The 20,901-nt window shown below is 37.7% G+C and overlaps 1 protein-coding gene across 7 annotated transcripts in view; it reads right to left on the bottom strand.

Moving 5' to 3' along the window:
• Positions 1 to 20,901, bottom strand: part of DLG2 (discs large MAGUK scaffold protein 2) — a 1,096,363-nt gene that overhangs the window by 210,536 nt on the left and 864,926 nt on the right. For all 7 annotated transcript variants that reach the window (XM_068425103.1, XM_068425108.1, XM_068425110.1 and 4 more), the window contains one exon: positions 14,397 to 14,499. In XM_068425103.1, the coding sequence (XP_068281204.1) occupies positions 14,397 to 14,499 (103 nt within the window). The remainder of the gene's footprint in view (positions 1 to 14,396; positions 14,500 to 20,901) is intronic.

The following is a 20,901-nucleotide window of genomic DNA, read 5'->3' on the forward strand; positions in this document are numbered from 1 at the left end:
TCACAGAACTCTTCTTTCTGATAATCACATTGCAAGATTGGGAACCAGTGTCATACACACAAAGCCAGTTCAAGACTCCTTTGAAATACAGGAAAAAGTGATCTTTTCTGCCCCATGAATGAAAGGTTGGGCCACTTCTGCAATGAAAAGGAGGGGGAGAGAGAGAAGGGGCAGAGCTGGGATGGAGAGGAAAGGGAGAGCCTCAGAGAGCCAGGCTTGTCCCTCCTACCAACGAGGCGAGGGACACTCTGATCCCTCCTGCAAAGCTGGAGGCAGCTGCCTGCATGGCTTTCCAAGGCTCTGGCACAGGCAAAACAGGCGGAGGGGTTATTGTGCAACCCTTTCCTTCTGCAGCCCTAGCCTACTGCCTGCTCTTTCTATGCTTTAATCCCACCTCATTTACATGGCCCAGTGTAAAATTTGTTATTCGTGTCAGTGTTTAGCTAGGGCTAACATTACAAGTGGTTATGCTATTATTTCCCCTGGAAATAAGTATAGAAAATAGAACACTGCATTCTTTCCTATGCAGAGTTTTAAATCTAGTCTATTAAACAATCCGAATCCTATTTTCTTTCTGAATAAATTTACCTACCTTTTCATTTTTTAGCACTATCCACCACTTTCTTGGTGCTAGCCATTAATTATTTGGCAGTTTTATAGCTTCCTTTGAGCTCATGTTTTTTTTTCCAGCCATTATATTTTTAATTTCACAGACAGAGTTTTAACACATTGCCTACTGCAGCTATAAATCACTTAATGTGTTAGAAAGCAGATTGCTCAGTAATTGCCATTTTATTTACTATACTGATGCAAGCAATTTAAATATGATTGAGTTTTCAAACTTAGAAACAATGTAGAGAGACGTAGGAAAGAATGCAGTATAAGTGTAAACAGCAATCAGCAGTCATTGTTTTCACTTGCATTAGAATTAGTGTTTTAAAAAAAAAGTACTAGTACAACTTTATGAACTGCGTGTGACTCAATGGCTGCTGTAAGGTCTCAGTATCAACTGCTTGTCTCATTTCGTCTCATTGTTTTCCAGATCTAGAAATGCTAAAGGAGACAATATGCCCTCCCCTGGACGTGGTAAGAGGAGCTGAGAAACATGTTGTGCTATTTTTCAGTCACTCTTGGCCAAGCCAGAAATATATTGAGAGATTTCAAAGGCAAAAGCTCTCCTAAGTAGAAGACCAGGGATTCCTGGTAGACTGTGACAGGAAATCTCCCTAAGTGACAATGCAATGCTCTTTAATTTCCTCACAGAAGTTAAAACTCTATTATAAGAGCCAGAGCAATTACACTAGTAGTAAATATTGACTTTTCTAGTACACGTTTTTTATTAGTCTCTTGCCATAAGACCCATCTTAACAGACAGCATAGTATCACGTCTGGACCTTTGCTTACACACAAGAGAAATATCAACCATTCTGTTACTGCTTTTGGACACAGACTTGGACAGCCTAAAGCTTCCCTGTGCTTAGCCTTTCCTATTGGGTGTCTTGGCATCTTCAAAGAGATAATATTTAACATAATAATAATATTTAGTGTATTGGTAGGCACATTGACAGGAACATTGGCTTTAAGTCATCGAATCTGAGCTTCTAGCATAACATCCCAGTGCTGTGAACATTATATGACTTTCAGTGCAAAAAGGCACTACCAGCAGTTTTCACTCTGAGGAGGACTTAGTAAAATCAACAAAGCCACTACCTTTATTTCCTCGTGTTTACACGGAAAGGAGTATATATACATACATATAAATAAATAAATATATCAATTGTTTATTTTATCTCTAAATTACACTTTTTTTTTTTTTTTACCTTATAGTCAAGCCTAACACTTGTAATACTGTTTGCTTTCTCAGCACCCTCAGATTTTCTCTCTAGACACCTACGGACTTATTTTGAAACATCACAGAAAGATCTCCAACAGGAGCATGTCAGAAAATGAAATGTAACTTAAATAGCATAAACTCAACTTGTTTCATGATGGCAGGCATCTGTACCCCTTTTCCAGAAGAGGAAGTTTACCAGCACTTGTTTCTCAACCTTACTTGTCCTAAAATGTTTATATTTTTGGCCCTCAACTGAAAATACTTTCATTTGGAAAACAGTTCCGTTGCACTCCTATACCTCTACTCTACTCTCAAGGCCAAGAATTGAGGAATCTTATGAGCTCCTGTCCAGGGGATATCCTGGGAGAAGTGACACAATCCAAGGAGCAGAAAGTGTGGAGATGAAGTATCCAAACTATATAAATCATAAGATACCACAAAAGCACTTTCAAATGGAAATAATCTGGACTTCTGAACTCCTGCAATTTTGAAGTAAGATGTTTTATTTAGCAGATGAAAATTTCCATGGAAACCAGCTGGATTTGTGAAAAAGTCCATGTAGTAAAACTCCATAAATTTCCATTATGAGAGGATTTAAACAGAAAACAGGTGACTGCACTTCTAATTGCTTTGAAAACAGCTTGGAGGTGAAGCCCAGGCTCCAGCCAGGTCTGCCCCTATCCACACATTGGACTGCAGTTCCTTTAGCCCAGCATCAATGATGCAGTCACTTTGCTTCATTCCCAGTACTTTAAACTCATTTCATATAGTCACTTATAAGACATAATTAATGCAATTTTATCTCTTTTAATTGAAATAAAATAGTTATGGGGAATGAACAAACAAGACAGAATAAGGCAGTTGCTGTGCTCAAGATGATACTCAGCATTTTCCTGTGCAGCAGTTATTTCCATCATGCTGCAGATACTTCTCCTCTATTTGGGTTATTATATGAGAGTGCTAAATGTATAAAGTTTGTGAGTAATTACATTAATTTATGAATTCTTTATTGCAATGCAGGTTGACTCCTGACATTGAAACTTACAGTTTCTGTACAATAATTAACACTTATATTGCTCTCCATACTTTCAAAACACTCTCACTGGCTAACCCATAATACACTCTTCTGATCCTTAAGGGTAGCTGTGCTGGTCAACAAAATAATCAGAAGAGAGTTATGCAAAGTCAAGGAGAGAGTTAGTACCCACTGACTGTCAGAACTCCAGTGTTCCCTTTCCCAACATCATCACCTGTTCGTTACACTTTGCTTTTGAATTTTTGTAACCACAGTCTGCATAATATTACATTTTTGTAAATCCAACGCAAGAATGATAAAAATGTGAACTCCCTTCTGGTAGTAAATACTGAGATAGGCTTACAAACAGCTGTGAATGAACTAGCAAACCATCATAAAGAAGATACTTACCTTACACTGAGTGGTCTTCCTTTATAAAGGGGTTGAATTTCTAAGATAGATGCAAATTTCAAAGCATCTAGCAGAAATGCAGGGCATATAATTGCAGGAAAAAGTAATGCAGCTACATTACTCTTGGGACACAAGCTAGACTATATGTGTATTACCCTCCAAGCCATGTAGGCAGATCACCCTTATTCAGATCTAGCTTATACAATTTATAGCAGAGGCTGCTCAAATGGTTTAGGTGGTGGGGATCCCCACACAAAGTTTTGCACAAACACACACATGCACATGTGTAACACAATGGAGGTTTAAAAGAATATTGAAAAGTATTCTGTGTGCACACACACACACACACACAAAACCTTACAGTCACCACCGGAGCACCCAGCTACATAACAAAATCTCAGCACTCACTTCACAAATGAAACCACAGAAAAGTCCGAGTATGAGGTTCTTGCATCTCTCTCTCCTGTCACTCTTTCACACTCAGTCCCCATTGCCACATGCCTATCTCTGCAAGTCCAAGGACAGCCAGCAAAATCCCCACTGACGGCTACTTTGCAGGTCCATTTTCATATAACCTTTTTTCTGTGTCAGTGCCCAGACTGGTGCAATAGCAAACTAAAAAGATACGTTCTTAGCAATCAGTCTCAGTCATCCACTCCGCACGCTCCCATATGTGCTTTCCATGCTTGACACAAGAGGGAAGGAAGACTCAGGCATGGCACTGCAAATGCATGACGACTCCGTAATGTGCTTAAGTGCTATATACATATACACGGAAACTCGCTACATGTCACTATTAACACAGAACAACAAAGAAAGATTTTAGCAAGGTTTATAAAGTTCTGGTGGGGGTGGACCCCACTATCCACAAGGCAAGACCTGCCATGATCTGTATTGCACAGTTTATCACCACATAAAGTTATCCTGAAATGCTGAGTAGTGAGACTTGCAAAAACAGCTGATGAGTTTGACATCAGTTTTGGGAGCCCAATGCAGACAAACATAAGGAACCACATTTACTGGGGGGGGAAAAAGACTCAAAGAAAAAAAGAGCAACAAAAAACTCTACTCTGAGTCTCTCCAAGCAAAAGAAAAATTCATGTCTATGAGGCAAATACGTTAAACTGAAGCTAAAGTAATTTGACTGACTCTTAACGTGTTTGGTACACATTTTTTTGTGTATTTAGGCACCAAACAGCACTGAAGCCACAATCAAACTCAACATTTACAAATGTTGTTCAAAGTTTGTAAAATCTGAATTTTCTGCAGAATTCTGAGCTATCATGTGTAAATCATTTAAAAGAAAATATGCAACATATTAAGTGCTAAAAATAATTATTACTCAGGTTAGTCTCACATATTTCCCTTGCAAACTGCAAAGGGAATTAGAAAGTCACTAGAAAGTACTTCAGGATGTCTAATAACAAACTTTCCAGAACATGCCAGTCTTCTAAGTCCCTGTTTAAGCTACAAAATATGATTAAACTGAATTTTAAGACAAATGATCATTCACATAATTCAGCAGTGGAGCAGATCAGGATATTTCCATGTCGGAGCTTAACTTTGAGCACCTGGCTTAGAAAATATTAACTATAATATCTTTGAAACCATACTCAACCCTGAAACCAGCAGAAAAACATACTTATGTTCAATAGATACTACAGCTTCGACAAGAAGATGGATTGTCAGTTTAAAATAAATAGAAATTTTTACTTCATAGATAAATGATGTTTTATCTTTAAAGGCTCCTTCACACTGAACTATGGTTAATATTTAAATTAAAAAAAAATCCATTTACTTCAGCTTTCACTTAAGTCTCTAATGTAGTCATTATATGATAACCCACACAGGTGAGAGAGGCTAAAATCAAAGATACCATGTATCTTCAGTGCATTCATCTATCACATCAAAGGTTTTCCAAATTAATATTAAGTAGAGCGGGTTTTTTGAAGCTGACATGACATATGACATTCTTTCAATGATTCTGCAATTAATTAAGTATTTTCAATGATTCTCTATTAAATATTGAGATTGACAATGAAGTCTAAATTTGATTCTTATTTCTCTTGTCAACTGCCAGGTTAACAGCCATGAAAAAGAAAGTCATGTTAGAAAGAATCACGTAGATCAAGATCATAGATAAAGGGGAAGTTATAGAAGTAGCTCAGATAGTAAAGCTTTTCAGGGGCTTTGAACTGACTTGCTGAAAAATAGTTTTATCTCAGGTGCAGCTTGGTGTGTGATGTGATACTCTACAGCTTCTTACTTATCCTTCACACACACTTGCAATCTAAGAACGTGTGGCATACGACAGCTGTGAAGAAATCTATTGCAGGCATCCCATGCAGCTCTTAAAATCTGGCCCAAATTCCAGTTTCCAATGGCTGTGTTGGTGTACATGTGTATGCGTGCATAAAGGTCTGTTCAATAGCATTTCTGTTTTTCCTAATAATGTCATGATCACCTATCCATTAAGTGAACCCCAAATCAGTATTTATACTTTCACTAAATATCCCTTCTGTTGCCACTCTCAGCAAGCAGAGATTAGAGTTAGGAAGTCACACAGAGCTGGGTAACTATTTACTATTATAATTTAAAACCTTTAGAAAGCTGTGCATGCAAGTGCAGTGCTCAGGAACAGCTGAGAGTAGATCTTCCCTTTGCCTCTTTGTCCCTCTCAATTTAAACAGTGCATGCTTTGTTTTTTATTTCTCACACCCTGCCGTCATTCTCACCCACAGGTAATAAATTCAAATCAACCAATCAATTTACCTAAAAATCAAGTTACAAGTAAATAATTACCTTTAGATCTCCTATCTTGCCTTGAAACTCTTATTTTTTTAAATTTTTCTACTGGAATCACAACTTTCAGTTGTCTGTGACTTTTCTCATTTTTTCTCCCTCCATCAAAATAATGATTGTACTAACTTGCCTCAAGAATTATTCCTGAGAGAAACTGTTGTCTAGTGACTAAACCAAAGGCATAAGGCTCAAAGAATTTATGTCTGGCTTCATTACCAGTTCACCTGGTGAGCTGGGGAAAGCAATTTCATCTCTCTGCGTAGCACTTTACTAGTAGCTACTTCCCAGGGACACCACAAGAGATTAATTCAGCTGGCCTTAGCTTTGTCCACCCAGCCTAAGTTAGTTATTCCTATTACTGCCAAGAAACTATGAAAAGGCCACTACACAAATCCATAGATATCTTTTCCATTGCTAGAAGGCCTTGTTTTCTGACAAGGCTGTCACGTAAGGGCAAAGCCACAGGTGAAATTAATTTCATTTAGTGAACTCTAAAACAGGGAAGAGAAGTGGGAAGAATCTCTAGCCCATACTTAGCAGTTAAATCAGCAGCTGCAAACATAACAGCTGTTGCAAAAAGAAAATCAACTCTTTATCTGTATTCCCAATGAGACTTATTAATGATTACCTTAACAAAAGAGTAAAAGAGGAAATTACTAAACCTTAATTAATAAATCGCCAAAAAAGCGCAATTAATAATCTCCAGCATGAGGATTTAACAGATACACTTTTTTTCTGTGCATATATAAATATAATTAAGCAGAGAAGGCTGTATACGGACAACGAAAAACTAAACAGGACCTGCACTATAACTGAAACTCAAAGAAAGATTTACAGAAAAAAGCCCCACATAACTTCATGTTACCACATGTAAAATGAAAACAAGAAAAGACAGGTTTTAAATGGAAATCATATTTTCCCTGCACACTTTCCTACAGTTGACATTGACAACTTTATGGAAGAATATATTATTTAAGGAAACCTAAAGCTTGTTGATGGAAATGAGATAAATATGACTGAATTACAAAATAAGTACTTGAACTGAAACACTTATGAAAATGGGAATCGAGAAATCTCAGGAGTCTGTAAGGAAACAGCAAATACAATCTAGCAGACTGGGATGACTACATTAAACACAAACGAATCTGCACAAAAACATTAAGAAAATATATCAAAGACATAACTTGTTTCATGCATAGTGAGTGCTGGCTATTTTAGACAAAGCAAAAAAAACATTAGAATTCTGCTTTTTATAAAATATTCAATGTCAGATGAGTTACACTGTGTAACTCTACTGGGAATGTGATTTTTAAATTTAACAGAGGAATTAAAATATAACCTTTTGTGTTTTAGACAAATCCTACAAAGACTTGTCTTTAAAAGAACATTTGTAATCCCTGGTGCTTCTTCAGCTGTGGCATCTGAAGAGCCTCAGAAACACCTGTCTGTGCTGGGGCAATACCCATGTACACAGGCAGAGTCACTTAGGGACTAGAGTTAATCTGCAGTAGAGTGGAAGTGGTGGTGAGGACAGTTCAGGCAAACAGAAAGGAAATGCTGTGATAAGAGAAAATAATTTAAAATTGGATCAGGAGATTTTTAAACTGTCCTTTTCATTTTAAACCTGGTTTGTGGTAGGTTTGTTTTTTTTTTTTACATGAGGTAAAGATAGCGTAAAGTTTGCAACGAAATTATAAAGTTGAAGACTGCTCCAACAATGTAAAAATAAAAGCAGTATGTTCTAAATAGTATGCAGCAGCTAGAGGCACAAAAGCTATACCTAAGGTAAGGATCTTACATGGCCAGACAAGTCGGGTACTATCTTGGCAACTGCTGCATTTGTCCTAAGGGTACCAAAGTCATATTTGCTAGATCAAAAGAAAGAAAAACAGCAAATGCTAATCACAACACCTAACCACGTACCTCTAACATAACCCAAAGCACTCAAGGATTAGTTTAAGTGCCAGAGTTTTAGTTTTGAGCACACAAATATCATTTGGTATGATCTGATACATTATATGAAGTTGCGTATTGCAGCCACATAATACCGTTAAACATCTTCATTTATACAGAAATCTCTGGAACAAAGAAGCAATTTGTTGCTTAGTGAACTTCTGCACTTCTGTTGAAGCAAAATGTGTTAAAATTATTAGAAGAAGGAGAAAAAGTTTTGACAGCATCATCTGCAATCTGGTTTACCTCTCTTCAGTGAGAACTTCATGGACAAGCAAGGGAGGCCTCACATTTCATCAGCTAGAGAAAACAGACTACTATTCTGTAACTTGGTTAAAAAACTGTATCAATAAATAAGGAAACAGCAGAGTTGGAGATGTCACTGTAAAAAGAGGGGTTAAAAAAAAAAAAAGCAAAAAAAACCCCCAGCCTTTGATATTGCTACCTGAACGAGACTGCTGTCCTTGGCTCCTACATAGGAGCACTAGGGTGCATTATCAACTATTATCAATAAATTAGGATCTGAAATAAAAACTCTAGAGTGCAACTGGAATCTCCTCTGACACCGTTAAGTAAAAAAATAAGCTGTAAGACAAGAAAAAAAATATTTTGTATATACTACCATAATATCCACCTTTCTCATCTGTATTATTCCTTCCTTCTAAATTGCCCTAACTTAAAAAATTGCCCTCACCTTCTCAACAGAATTCACTCACTGAGTTTCAGCAAGACAATCAATGAAACATACCTCTAAACTTTTTTGTTTTTATTAATGTTTACAGTAGTGACATTTTCCAGCTGAGGACAAGGAGAGGATTTTTCAACACCCTCAGGTCAGTAGGACAGTATTCAGTGCAAGTATCACTATGTGCTTGTCCCGTTCTTTCTTCTCTCCCTAAGCTGTTGGCGACTGTTGGAAACAGGATCCTTAGCAAATGGACCTTTGGTCAGATCCAGCTTGGCCATTCCAAGACTATGTTATATTCTTTAATACACATGCATGAAATATAACCTTAATATCTTGCATTCTTTGGCAATTGGATACAGTGGCTTCCAGATGAAAGCCAACTGCTGTAATGCAACTTTATCCAAGTAATTAAGCTACATTGATTTTCAACAGCTGGAAAAAGGTGTCTTTACCATGAGTATTCACATTTCCAAGTATAGAAGTAACCTAGACAAAGATGAATAAATAAAATTACTTATTCTTGCCATATATTTTGTATCTGCCTTATTCTCACAGCATCTGGAAAGGTTAAACATCAGAATCAATAATATATGTGACTGTTGTACCAAAACAGGAGACAAGTGTTTGTATTTTGAGGCAGGAACAGGAGGAAAAGAGCTAAAAAGTATCCATGACTGTTCAGGGAGAGACCTGTAAAAGTGATCCCTGTATTTTTACTCTGATATTTTACAAAGAACAGATCTCATGCATCAGTAGGTCAGATGAATATGCAAGACATGGAGTATGCTTTCATAAAAGCTGATGCTGCTTATGAAAATTAGATCTGTTACAACGCACTACGTGAGCCTCCCAGATTCAGGAACAAAAGAACTAAAAAGTGAATTTTGTACCATAGATGCCATGAGATGCTTATAGCTGTAGGTGCAACTGTCCAGTAATTTCCTTAGCTAATGTCTGCAAAGAAAGATACTGCCTATGACAGTATCTCTCTGTCCAACACTCTTTCTCTAACTAAAACTCAGCTACTCACCGCACAGCAGGTGCAGAGTAGAGAGTCACCCAGCAAGCAGCTAACAGCTGACTCAAAAGGTGGTAGAGCAGAAATCCTCTTGCTGTAACAACTTTTTGACCTCTTCATTGTCGGCTGGTCTAATCAAACTGTAATTAATGAATGTTTTCCCTATATGCAAGCTGTTAAGAAACCAAGTTAATTGGCTCACTTGAAAGATTTAAAGCACACAAAAGTTCAGAGTGGTTTAACAGTTTTCCAGGGACTGTTGTGAAGGAATAGCTGCAGAGACACTGCAATGCAGCACAACGCAGCTCACAGACCACTGGTACCGAATATTTTGCAAAAATCTTAAGGCTAAGTTCTACCCTTTCACACAGCTGCAGGGGGAAGGAACATGAGCATTTGAGGCTAAAATGTTAAATAAAGCTTTTTAACAGTTCAGTATTCTGTCTACCCCCACTCCCAAGCTGTGTCTTTCAGGACTAATTATCACTGTTTCAATCAAAGTTCACCTTCCCTTGAAAATCTTTTTCAGTTTCACTGACAAAATGTTTTTTTCTTAACTCCTTCTGTACTGGACTGTAATTTACAACTGTTGCCATTAAAATCAAAATATGTCCTGCATAAAAATGTGGAAGTGTAAAAAGTGTTTCCCTATGTGGTATATATTCTCATTTTAATTTCTAATTAATTATTTAATAAAGACACACTGTTCCACCCTAAGATTATTTTCCAGGCTCAGGTTTTTGTTTTGCAGAAGAGAAGAGCCTACTCACTAGCTCCATATTTGTACATTGTTTTAAAAGAAATCTGAGAGTTGCTAAGCTGGGAGGAGAGTTAAAATGCTTCCAAGAATATTAAAAACTGGAGAGCAAAGCTAAATGTAAGTGATTGATTCCTCTTCTGATTTTGTTCTAAGTATGTTTTGGTCCTTAAATTCTCTTTAATTTCATTTCATCCATGTGCAGAAGATGTGAGCAGCACATGAATACAAGAAGTTGCCTTTTTGAAGCCTGCAAGATGGCTGGTGTACTTTGAATACATGCACAAACCTCCATATGAACCACATCCACAATGATTATTAGAGATCATCACACTTAACATTACTTGACCTTCATTTACACATGTGTACATAACATACAGTACACAGGTTATTCTCAGTTTTTAAAATAAATGTAAGGAATTACTTAAAAAGTCCAGAGTTATGGCCACTGTTCCTACAGCTATAAACACACTCTCACTGTTGAGTTCTGATTTTTTAATCTCTGTGATTGGTTTTCCTCTTGCTCCTAATAATCTTTCCATATTTTTGTTCACAGAATTTGCATTTCTGTTTGAACTTCCATACCTCTCTTTTTCTCTTCTATTTCTCAGAGACATCAGGGAAATAAAGATGGTGAGTGTACATGAGGAGAACACAGATTGAAGAGCAGAAGAGCTGAGGAGTTGTTCTCCATTCTTCGTACTATCCCTTGTATTTACATTCAGCTCCTTCTCATTAAACCACTGCTTGTGTCTTCCATTCTCCCTTTGGTCACTGTATCTGTGCTCTTTTACAGAATTTTCTTTTGTTTTCAAGACCACTTTGATCTGAGGGACAGGCAGCATGGTTCAGATAAAACCATCACAAGTCTGACAGTATTCCAAAAATGTTGTGATGCTATTCTATTTCATCTGAGCTAGTCCCTACATTTGTTTATTCCATACAGGATGAGAAAACAAAGTGCCGTAATATCAGGAGAAAAGCTATTCAAGTTGATGGTAAGCACTAGATTTTCTTTGCAGAAGTTGCCGTTCTCATGAGATTTGCTGCCAAGTCGATGCATATAAATGTGAGGGGAGTTCATCTGAGGCTTAGATGAACTTTTGGCTTTGAAACAAGGAAAGGGAAATTTAAACTTTTAAAGCTGTTTCTATAGTAGTCACCTAATTTTCTTTCCACAGCAAAGTATATTATTTGTTTATGGAGTCACTATATTATTGCCACAATAAGCATGTTGTAAGCTTTTCTCTACTGCATAGAAACTAAATTATTGGAACGTAGTTTTTCTACTAACAACTTTAATTGCTAATCATCAGCTGGCTTATAGTATTGACTGGTACTCATATCATAATCACTTAACACCTGAAAGATCAATAGCTAAACGTTTCATTGAATTTTTGCAATCACATCTGAAGGTTTAATAAGCTGGAAAAGACAAAAAAAGGTATTGGTTAACATTTGCAGTGGCTATTCTTGGATCTCCCAAAAAAACCTGAAATTGTAGTAATAACTCAGAGCTTCTGGTATGAAAATGGAAAAATCAAGCTACAAGCCTACTTTGTTTATGTTCTTAGTTTTGGAAGCATTTTAAAGTGAGGGGGCCCTGGAGAAAGCACAGCTGTACAGACTTAAGACTATATTTTATGACTGTGTTCCAATATATGCATCAAGATAAGATATGGTAAATAAGAGATTGGCTATAAATTACATAGAAATGACAAAAAGAGTTGTGCAGGATCTTTAGAATAAAATAAATATTTATGTTGATATAAAGTGTGTTTGTCTTTCTGTGTGACCTATGAACACTGAAATATTTATCTGTGAAGGTTATTTAAACAACTGTTTTAAACCTGTTTAAACTTTCTTTGCTGTTAGGGAAATTTTAAAGAAAGAAATACTCATTTTCATATTTTTTTAAACAGTTTGTATTAACCAGCATCTCAGATTAAAATGAAATACTTCAGTCATTAGACAACACTTGCTGGACAACTACTGAATGCTCTCACTACCTGAAAAATTCAATCATTTCCTACAAAAAGGCTAACTTTCAGGCCCTGTTCTTCACCAGCTCCACTCTCTTCAGTGTGTTTTGAACGATTTGGGTGAAACTGAAAACTGGCTGTGCTTCACTAACAACAAGTCACGCAGTCGGGACTAGTCTGCCCTCAACAGGGTTTTTGGTGAATGAAGCAGCATTATTGGAACAATAGACTAAATATGCAATATAATACTTGATGGATTTCATCAGCATCATTTGAATTGCATGTTCACCAAAACTGAATTTGACATATTACAGAGCAGGTAAAATGTAGGGGAAAAGTATGTCAACTAAAGTTCAAATATAATAGGAAAAATCTGTCAAGTTATGTATTTTTCTGTTTATTAACAATGGCATAGAACAACTCTGAAATGCCGGTGATTGCTACAAGTACTCAGACACCATGGTGATAATTGCAGTATAAAACCACCAGACAGCAAACAAGACTGCCGGAACTAATGGGAACATAGTTTTATTCAGAGTCCAGTGTGGGTAGCTATCTGCAACGGAATTGCTTTTCAATACTTTTTCTTTGAAAGAACTGATTATTGCTTACGCATTTTTATATTAATATGTTTCATTTATTTAACTAAAGATAGACACTTGCAATTTCATTTGCTCTCATCTGCCTATTTCTTGGTATGGCCTAATTTATTCTGCTTGGTGACTCAAGAGCAGATAAACCAATAAATGGATGCATGATACCGGCTCTGAAGCACAATTGTAAGTTTGACTGAATACCAGCTGTTTTTCTCTTTGTATGCTGTCATCAGGATGCAGAGAAACAAAAGAAGGTATCATGCTGGATAAACTCTGGCAGTACTAATTAATCTCCCCAGTGTCTCTGAAAAATCTGACTAGCTGAACCTGTTATTAGAGCTGTTCTGTTTCACCTGAGACCTACATGTGTCCTAGGCTGGGCACAATAAGGCAGAATCAACAACTTGTGTTGACAGGTCATAGCAGGACTTGTGAATTGAGCTAAAACCGTTTACTGAAATCTGCTAAAATGGTGCCAGCAAGTCTCCACAGACACCTGTAGCTGCTGAATTCACCTGGAAAGAGTTTCAAAGTAACAGCTACTACAGAGGAAACCATCTTTGAGTTCCAATCAGAAAGTAATTTTCCTTTCATGAACTCCTTGAGACCCTCAGCTAGTCCTTTGGGTCATAGCTCACGGACAACGAGATGGAGTTCTGCCACTTAACTCTGGACTCATAAAATCAATCAATGCTTACTTCTTCCCACTAAAATTAGCTTAAGCTCTAGAAAGTTATATAGTAGACACCAAAAGCTAGATGAGATACAATACACCTTAAAAGTCTTATATTTTGCTGAATTTCCTGTTGATGCTTTTATTTAGAAAGCTGTCATTTTCTCTAGTAAGTACTTGTTATCTGGGTTTAATTGCCCTGGAGGTACAAGGACAGTGTCATCCAAAAGTAATAATGGGAAACTCTGTGCATTTGGCAGGAAACATTTATCTTTAATTCTGATCTGACCGTCTGACGCAACTTCAGATCTTCCTGGCATTTCTGTTCATTCTTATATTTTGCACTATCTGTCTCCAGAAAGAGAATAGAAAAGAACGTAAATAAGCAATAATGAAAATAAAATGGTTAACTAAGTGTTGATTACTGTCTTCTTATATGCACGTTTAAACTTAGTTCTTATAGTCGCGTAAAATACTTCTAAAAGCAAAGTCTGTGACAAAAATACACCATTTCCTTGAGATAGAATTGACACTTGAGTTTTCATTCCAGATGACTTCTGATGATAGCTGGGAAAAGCACTATCTACAGCAGCCTCATCCTGTTAAATGGCTGGCTCTGAAGCACTTATCTTTTACCATATGTCTTTAAGTTTATTATTTTGCTTACCCTCTGGCTGGTATTGTGCTATGATTGTTACCGTCTGCCCTGCTCCTTTCAGCGCAGCTGCAGCTTGCTCGTGGGTAGCACCTCGAAGATCAATACCGTTCACCTACAGAAGGAATGCAAACAACAGATCTGAGTAGTTTAACATTAGACAGAAAGACAGAGTGGTGTTTTTTTTTTTTTTAATATCTGATGGACGTAAAGGTCAGGTTGCCCAGATGCAAAAGTGAAAACACAAAATCAAAAAGGCTGAGAGGATGTTACCAGCAAGTGGCCATGAGAATCTGCAGTAATACTGCACACCATAGTTTGCCTATGCCTATCTATGCGTGTTACCTGCCTTGTGAGAAAAGGTTGAGAGACCTGGGGCTTTTTAGTCTGGAGAAGAGAAGACTGAGAGGGGATCTGGTTAATGTGTATAAATATATGAGGGCTGGGTGTCAAGAGGAAAGGCGCAACCTCTTTTCACTTGTGCCCTGCGATAGGACAAGGGGCAATGGATGCAAGCTAGAGCACAGGAAGTTCAGCCTCAACATGAGGAAGAACTTCTTTACCTTAAGGGTTGCAGAGCACCGGAACAAGCTCCCCAGGGAGGTTGTGGAGTCTCCTTCTCTGGAGACTTTCAAGACCCGTCTAGTTGCGTTCCTGTGTAACCTGCCCTAGATTGGTCCTGCTCTGGCAGGGGGGTTGGACTCAATGATCTCCAGAGGTCCCTTCCAACCCCTAACATTCTGTGATTCTATGATTCAATGATTTTCTGACAACTACTTTTCAGGGCTTCCTGCTCTACTGAGTTTACATTTTTGGTAATCTCTTCATCAATCAATATCATTTAATATATAAGGTTCAACAGATAAATTTTCTGCGGTGCTTGAAGGTCACTGTAGAATACTCCAGGCAAGGAAACTGCTCCTTCAGCCACACTCTCTAAGCCCAGTCTGTAGCATCAAGGAAACCTGGAGATATACAGAGCATCTCTAACAAAAACTGCTAGTTGGAGAACTTCCAGAGCAGAAAACCCGTCTACTGTTTTCTTTTCATGCAATCCCTCCTCCTATTGCCTAGAAATACCCCCATATCTTACAGAATCACAGAATCACAGAATCAATTAGGTTGGAAGAGACCTCAGGGATCATCGAGTCCAACCTTTGACCTAACAGCACTGTGTCAACTAGACCATGGCACTAAGTGCCACATCCAGTCTTTTCTTAAACACCTCCAGGGATGGTGACTCCGTCACCTCCCTGGGCAGCCCGTTCCAATGCCTAATAACCCTTTCTGTGAAGAAATTTTTCCTAATGTCTAACCTGAACCTCCCCTGGTGCAGCTTGAAGCTATGTCCTCTTGTCCTGTTGATAGTTGCCTGGGAGAGGAGGCTGACTCCCACTCCACTACAGCCTCCTTTCAGTTAGTTGTAGACAGCAATAAGGTCTCCCCTCAGCCTCCTTTTCTCCAGGCTAAACAATCCCAGCTCCCCCAGCCGCTCCTCATAGGCCATACCCTCCAGACCCTTCACCAGCTTGGTCACTCTCCTCTGGACTTGCTCCAGCACCTCAATGTCTTTCTTGAAGTGAGGGTATCTTGCACATAACAGCAATGGAGGTGCTATCAGATACAGCTTCACCACCTCTGGCTGTTCGATGTTAAATCTTTCCATGGGGTTCCTCTTACTCAATAATTTTTTCCTGCGTAACCAGTGGAAGTGGAACAGAGTAGAACAAACTAGGGTATCCACCCCTAAAACTCAGGGGCACTTTCAGAACTCTTTTGATTTGTATTTGTGATGTTAAATGTTTTGTGAGCAACACCCCAAGGAAGAAACAGAATTCATACCTAGAATTATTAACTGCTCTAGTAACTTGAACCTTGTTTTCCAGTGGGAGTGTTACTGTCTGGCTATACTGAAGTGTGTGAGATTTCTTTTATTTATTTGTTTTTATATTTGTCTGTCTTTCCTCTTTACTTCTTCAGGTTTCCACTTCATAAAGTTCAGTGAAGAACAGGAAAATTTTGACATGTAAACAACCTCAATGGGATAGAAATCAATTTCTGATTGCTCAAGAAAAGAAAATTAAAAAGAAAGGAAATAAAGGAGGGGGGGGGGAAGAGAACAATGCCACAGATTTCACAGGCAAACAGGCCAAAACACAAGCCCCAAATTCTCAGCAGTAGCAACTGTTTTTGTTTATTTTTATCAAGTACTATCACAAGATGGCTAAGCACATATTGAAAATATGGATTTTACTTTGTTTAAATTTTAACAACATTTTAAGGCTTAGAAAAATAAATTTGATTCCATAGAACCTTACAAATAACAGTCATTGAATCTGTTATGAACACATTTATTTTAATCAATTACATTTAGAAACTGGCCCATCTTAACTTTCTGACTTTCACCAAATTTTAGAGAATGTGATGTTTTGGGAACATGTTTAATTATTATTGGTCATAGGATCATAGAATCATAAAATCACAGAATATTTTGGGTTGGAAGGGACCTTTAATGGTAACCCGGTCCAAACCGCCCTGCAGTGAGCAGGGACATCTTCAACTAGATCAGGTTGCTCAGACCCCTGTCCAACCTGACCTTGAATGTTTCCATGGATGGGGTGTCTACCACCTCTCTGGGTAACCTGTTCCAGTGCTTCACCACCCTCATAGTAAAAAATTTCTTGCTTATTTGCATGACAAAATCTAGTCTTTACTAGTATGTGAACAGCATTTAGACTATTATTCTTAGAAAAAAATAATTTGTGATAGCAATAATATAAAACTCAGGACATGCCATGGTTTCTGATCCAGAAGACTGCGTTACACTGTAGAACTGTTGACTGTAAATAGAAATATAATTGTATAGCTGAGGTTTCAGATTTCTGAAAATATGATTCCATAGGAATCAAAGTTTTCCCGGTTCAAGCTGTCTAGAAAAACATCTTTCCTCACTTTTTTTTTTTCTTTATGACAAGGAATGAGAAACCAGTTTTTTTCCTGAACAACACATCCTTTCTTTCCTTCAAAGCAAATGTCTGTGCCAGGAGGAACACAAGCCTCTCTTAAGCAATACAGGAAAATATTGTGATGGTCTATAAGAGTTGTGTTAACAGAACATGAAGCTCTAAAAATCATTAATAAATCACCATAATCTCTCTGTAGATGGAAGGAGAGGATATATGAAAGAATAAAGAAACCACATGCTTATTCTCCTTTCTCCTTCTTCTCCTCCTCTGAAAAACAATAGTTCTATCTATATGTGATCCAATAACTAAGATCCTAATAATGCATCAAAAATATAAATATAAGACAGGAATTCCACCAAAGCTAAGTTACACAAACATTTTTTCACTTTTCCACAGAACAAGAAGCCACTGAAATGGCAATTGACTACTTTCTGCCCTTGACATGCTCATTCTGGAAGAAATGATTGTTTAAGGTGCAAACACAACACATTATACTGAGTGAATTTCTCTGAAATTCAGTTCACTTTTCTGCTAGGGTATAAGCAGGGATGGACACTTGAGGAGGACTTACAGATCTGAGTGGTTAAAATCAAAAAAGCAAGGAAAAGAAGTGTCAGAGAAAAAAATAACACATCAATTCTATCGTGTGTATTTTTTTGTCAAGATGATAGACAAGCTAGAAAAAACAGATTAAGTAATGTTGAACAGGTAAACGACCTGATTACACTAGGTTGCCAAAGTAGTGATCTCCCTCTTGAAGATGCATAGCTGTAGAATAAAATCAAACAATCATTGCCAAATAGGTATGTAGAAGTTTGTTTGCATGTTATTTTGCTCACCAATACCCGACAGGATCTCACTGCAGATAATAGGCATTAAATTTAGAAAGGACCTATAACCTAGTCTGACTTTCTAAGGAAGCAGATACTAACTTGATTTCTGGGTATTATTTCCTAATATTTAAAAGCAAACATAATCAAGTCCCAAACCTTCTAGTTGAAAAACAGCACATTCATGTAGCAACATTAAATCTTGATGAAAGACACCATAAATTTACACATTTTAATCAAATTCTTATCCTCAGGCCAAAATGAACAAGAGTTTCTGAAAGGGTCATACAAATAATACTCTGTCTTGCCTCTTCCTCCTAAACAATGTCTTAATTATAACAATTGTGTGCAGTGATATTTTTCCCTAACATGATTTCATTGAAAATTGTTAAATATTATTTCAGTTACTGCTTTCAATTAATTTAATGTAGTTTATGTTAAGATTAATCAGTAAAAGAAACAAATAAAAAAACTCCAGAAAAAGTTGCAAGTGTGTGCAGGAAAGTTTAATACATATCAAAGGTGATGTGTTTTGTGGTTTTTTTTTTTTTCCCTATTGAATTGTCATGGAGAAGCATGATTAAGGTTTTAGGTCGCTTAAAGAATCGCCATGAAAGATAACTTTGTTAAGTCACACTTTTACAAATTCTCATTAAAGTCACATTTGCTGATATCTTTGGTGGTGATTCTTTAAGCAACCTAAAACCTTAACCACTCTCCTCCGTGACATCAGTGGGCTGGCTTCCTTTAAGAAGCATTATACAATAAGCAGAACAGCACTGCTGTTCTGAGCTTGACTGCACAATCCTGATGTCCTGGCCAAGAATGAACTTGACTGAACAGTTTCTGATGCCTAACTGCAAAATGAATTTGACATAATGGAAATAAGAAGAGCCTCCAGCTTATACAGATGTCTGTCTCTTCTGCATGCTGTGGCAAAAAGCAGTTAGAGAGCTTACAAACAAAGAGAAGTGCTGCAATGGAAGACGATAGTTTAAAACTACAGACAAAACTAAACTGAGATGGAGAAAAAGATGCAACTATCATTCACAGTAATTATAATTGCTGTTGCATTCATTGACTCAAATTAAAGCATGTTCTACTTCATTAAATACTGAATCATAATCTAAATGAAAGATAAGATTTCTGTTTTGGATAGATTAAACTCTTCTAAAATTGGGAGAGTTATATTCCCTTTAAAATATTTTCATAGCCCATATCAGCATAAATTGGTTCAATTCTGAACAGTGCCATTGAAAGACTTGCTACAGTCTGGTTGTCTTCTGTTAGAATGCTTGAGCATGATTCATATGTAGGCTGTTCAAATAGAGGCTAGCAGAATAATCTGTTTTATTTAGCCATTTATTTATTTAAGCCATCTTATTTTGTGTTTGTACAGTGATTAAATGAACACTTGGAATGTCTTGTGGAATTAGAAAGCAAAGGAAAAACACATTCCTTCTCTGGGAAGGAAACATAAAGCATTTCTTTTCATTTCTTCTTTGAATCATCACTGACATAGTACAGTGCTTTTATACAGTAAATTAAATGGTTAAGAAATGGCACCTTTTTACCATGGAACAAACCATACAGCAGATTTTTCAAGTTGTGGCTGAATTCTTTTATTTTTGAAGTCATAAAATAAGAGCTTTTGGTGTCTGAAAAACAAACAGAAGACTGAATAAAGGCAACTCTTTACAGCCAGAATCGCCATTATTTAAATTAAGAGAAGATACAAAGAACCTTATTTATCTGCCTTAACTTTGCATGTCAACTTAAGTATTCTCAAGCGCATTAACAAGAGATGAGAGGAAAGCTGAACCATGTTCTCCAGCAGTCCTGCTTAGTCATTAGAAATGAAATATACAGCATCAACCCTTAGCATGGTCTTTCAGCAAGACGGGGAACATTGGAAAAATACACATTAGGGATGACCTGCCCTGAACATATCTGGGGAAAACTTTCCTCACAAGCAGGTGGCATAATTATTCTATACATTGGCCCACACAACTCTGACAACTTGGTACAATCCAGCCTATGAAGAAAGGCTGAGAGAGTTGGGGTTGTTCAGTCTGGCAAGAGAAGGCTCTGGGAAGACTTTGTTGCAGCCTTTCAGTACTTAAAGGGGGCCTACAAGAAAGATGAAGACAAATGTTTCAGCAGGGCCTGTTGCTATAGGACAAGGGGTAATGGTTTTAAACTAAAAGAGGGTAGATTAGACTAGATATAAGGAAGAAATTTTTTACAATGAGGGTGGTGAATCACTGGAACAGGTTGCTCAGAGAGGTGGTAGATGCCTGATCCCTGGAAACATTCAAGCTCAGGCTGGATAGGGCTCTGAAGGTGTTGAAGGGGATTGGTTTAGATGACTTTTAAAGGTCCCTCCACCCCAAACTATTCTATGATTCTATGAAAAGGTGCAATAATTCTAAGAAACTCATGCATGTCGCCAAAGCATAGCCCTTGAGCAGCGATCTTTTGCAGCTTAGGCCACCTTTTGCAAAGCGAAGCCCACCCATCCAGCTTGGGGCCGAAGCTCCGCCGAGCGCTGCAGGCGGGAGCCGGCGGGGATGGAGCTCGCTCAAGACCGCGGACAGCTCCGGGAGCCCCGGCCGCGGGGAACGGCACCGGGGCGGGGGGGAAATGCTCAGCTGGGAGAGTTCTTGCCTTGCTAAGGGAGAAAAAGTTTAGAAATAGAAAGAAAGGAGAAATGCACAGGGG

The sequence above is a fragment of the Nyctibius grandis genome, chromosome 2 (assembly GCF_013368605.1).
Source record: "Nyctibius grandis isolate bNycGra1 chromosome 2, bNycGra1.pri, whole genome shotgun sequence".
Taxonomy (NCBI): domain Eukaryota; kingdom Metazoa; phylum Chordata; class Aves; order Nyctibiiformes; family Nyctibiidae; genus Nyctibius; species Nyctibius grandis.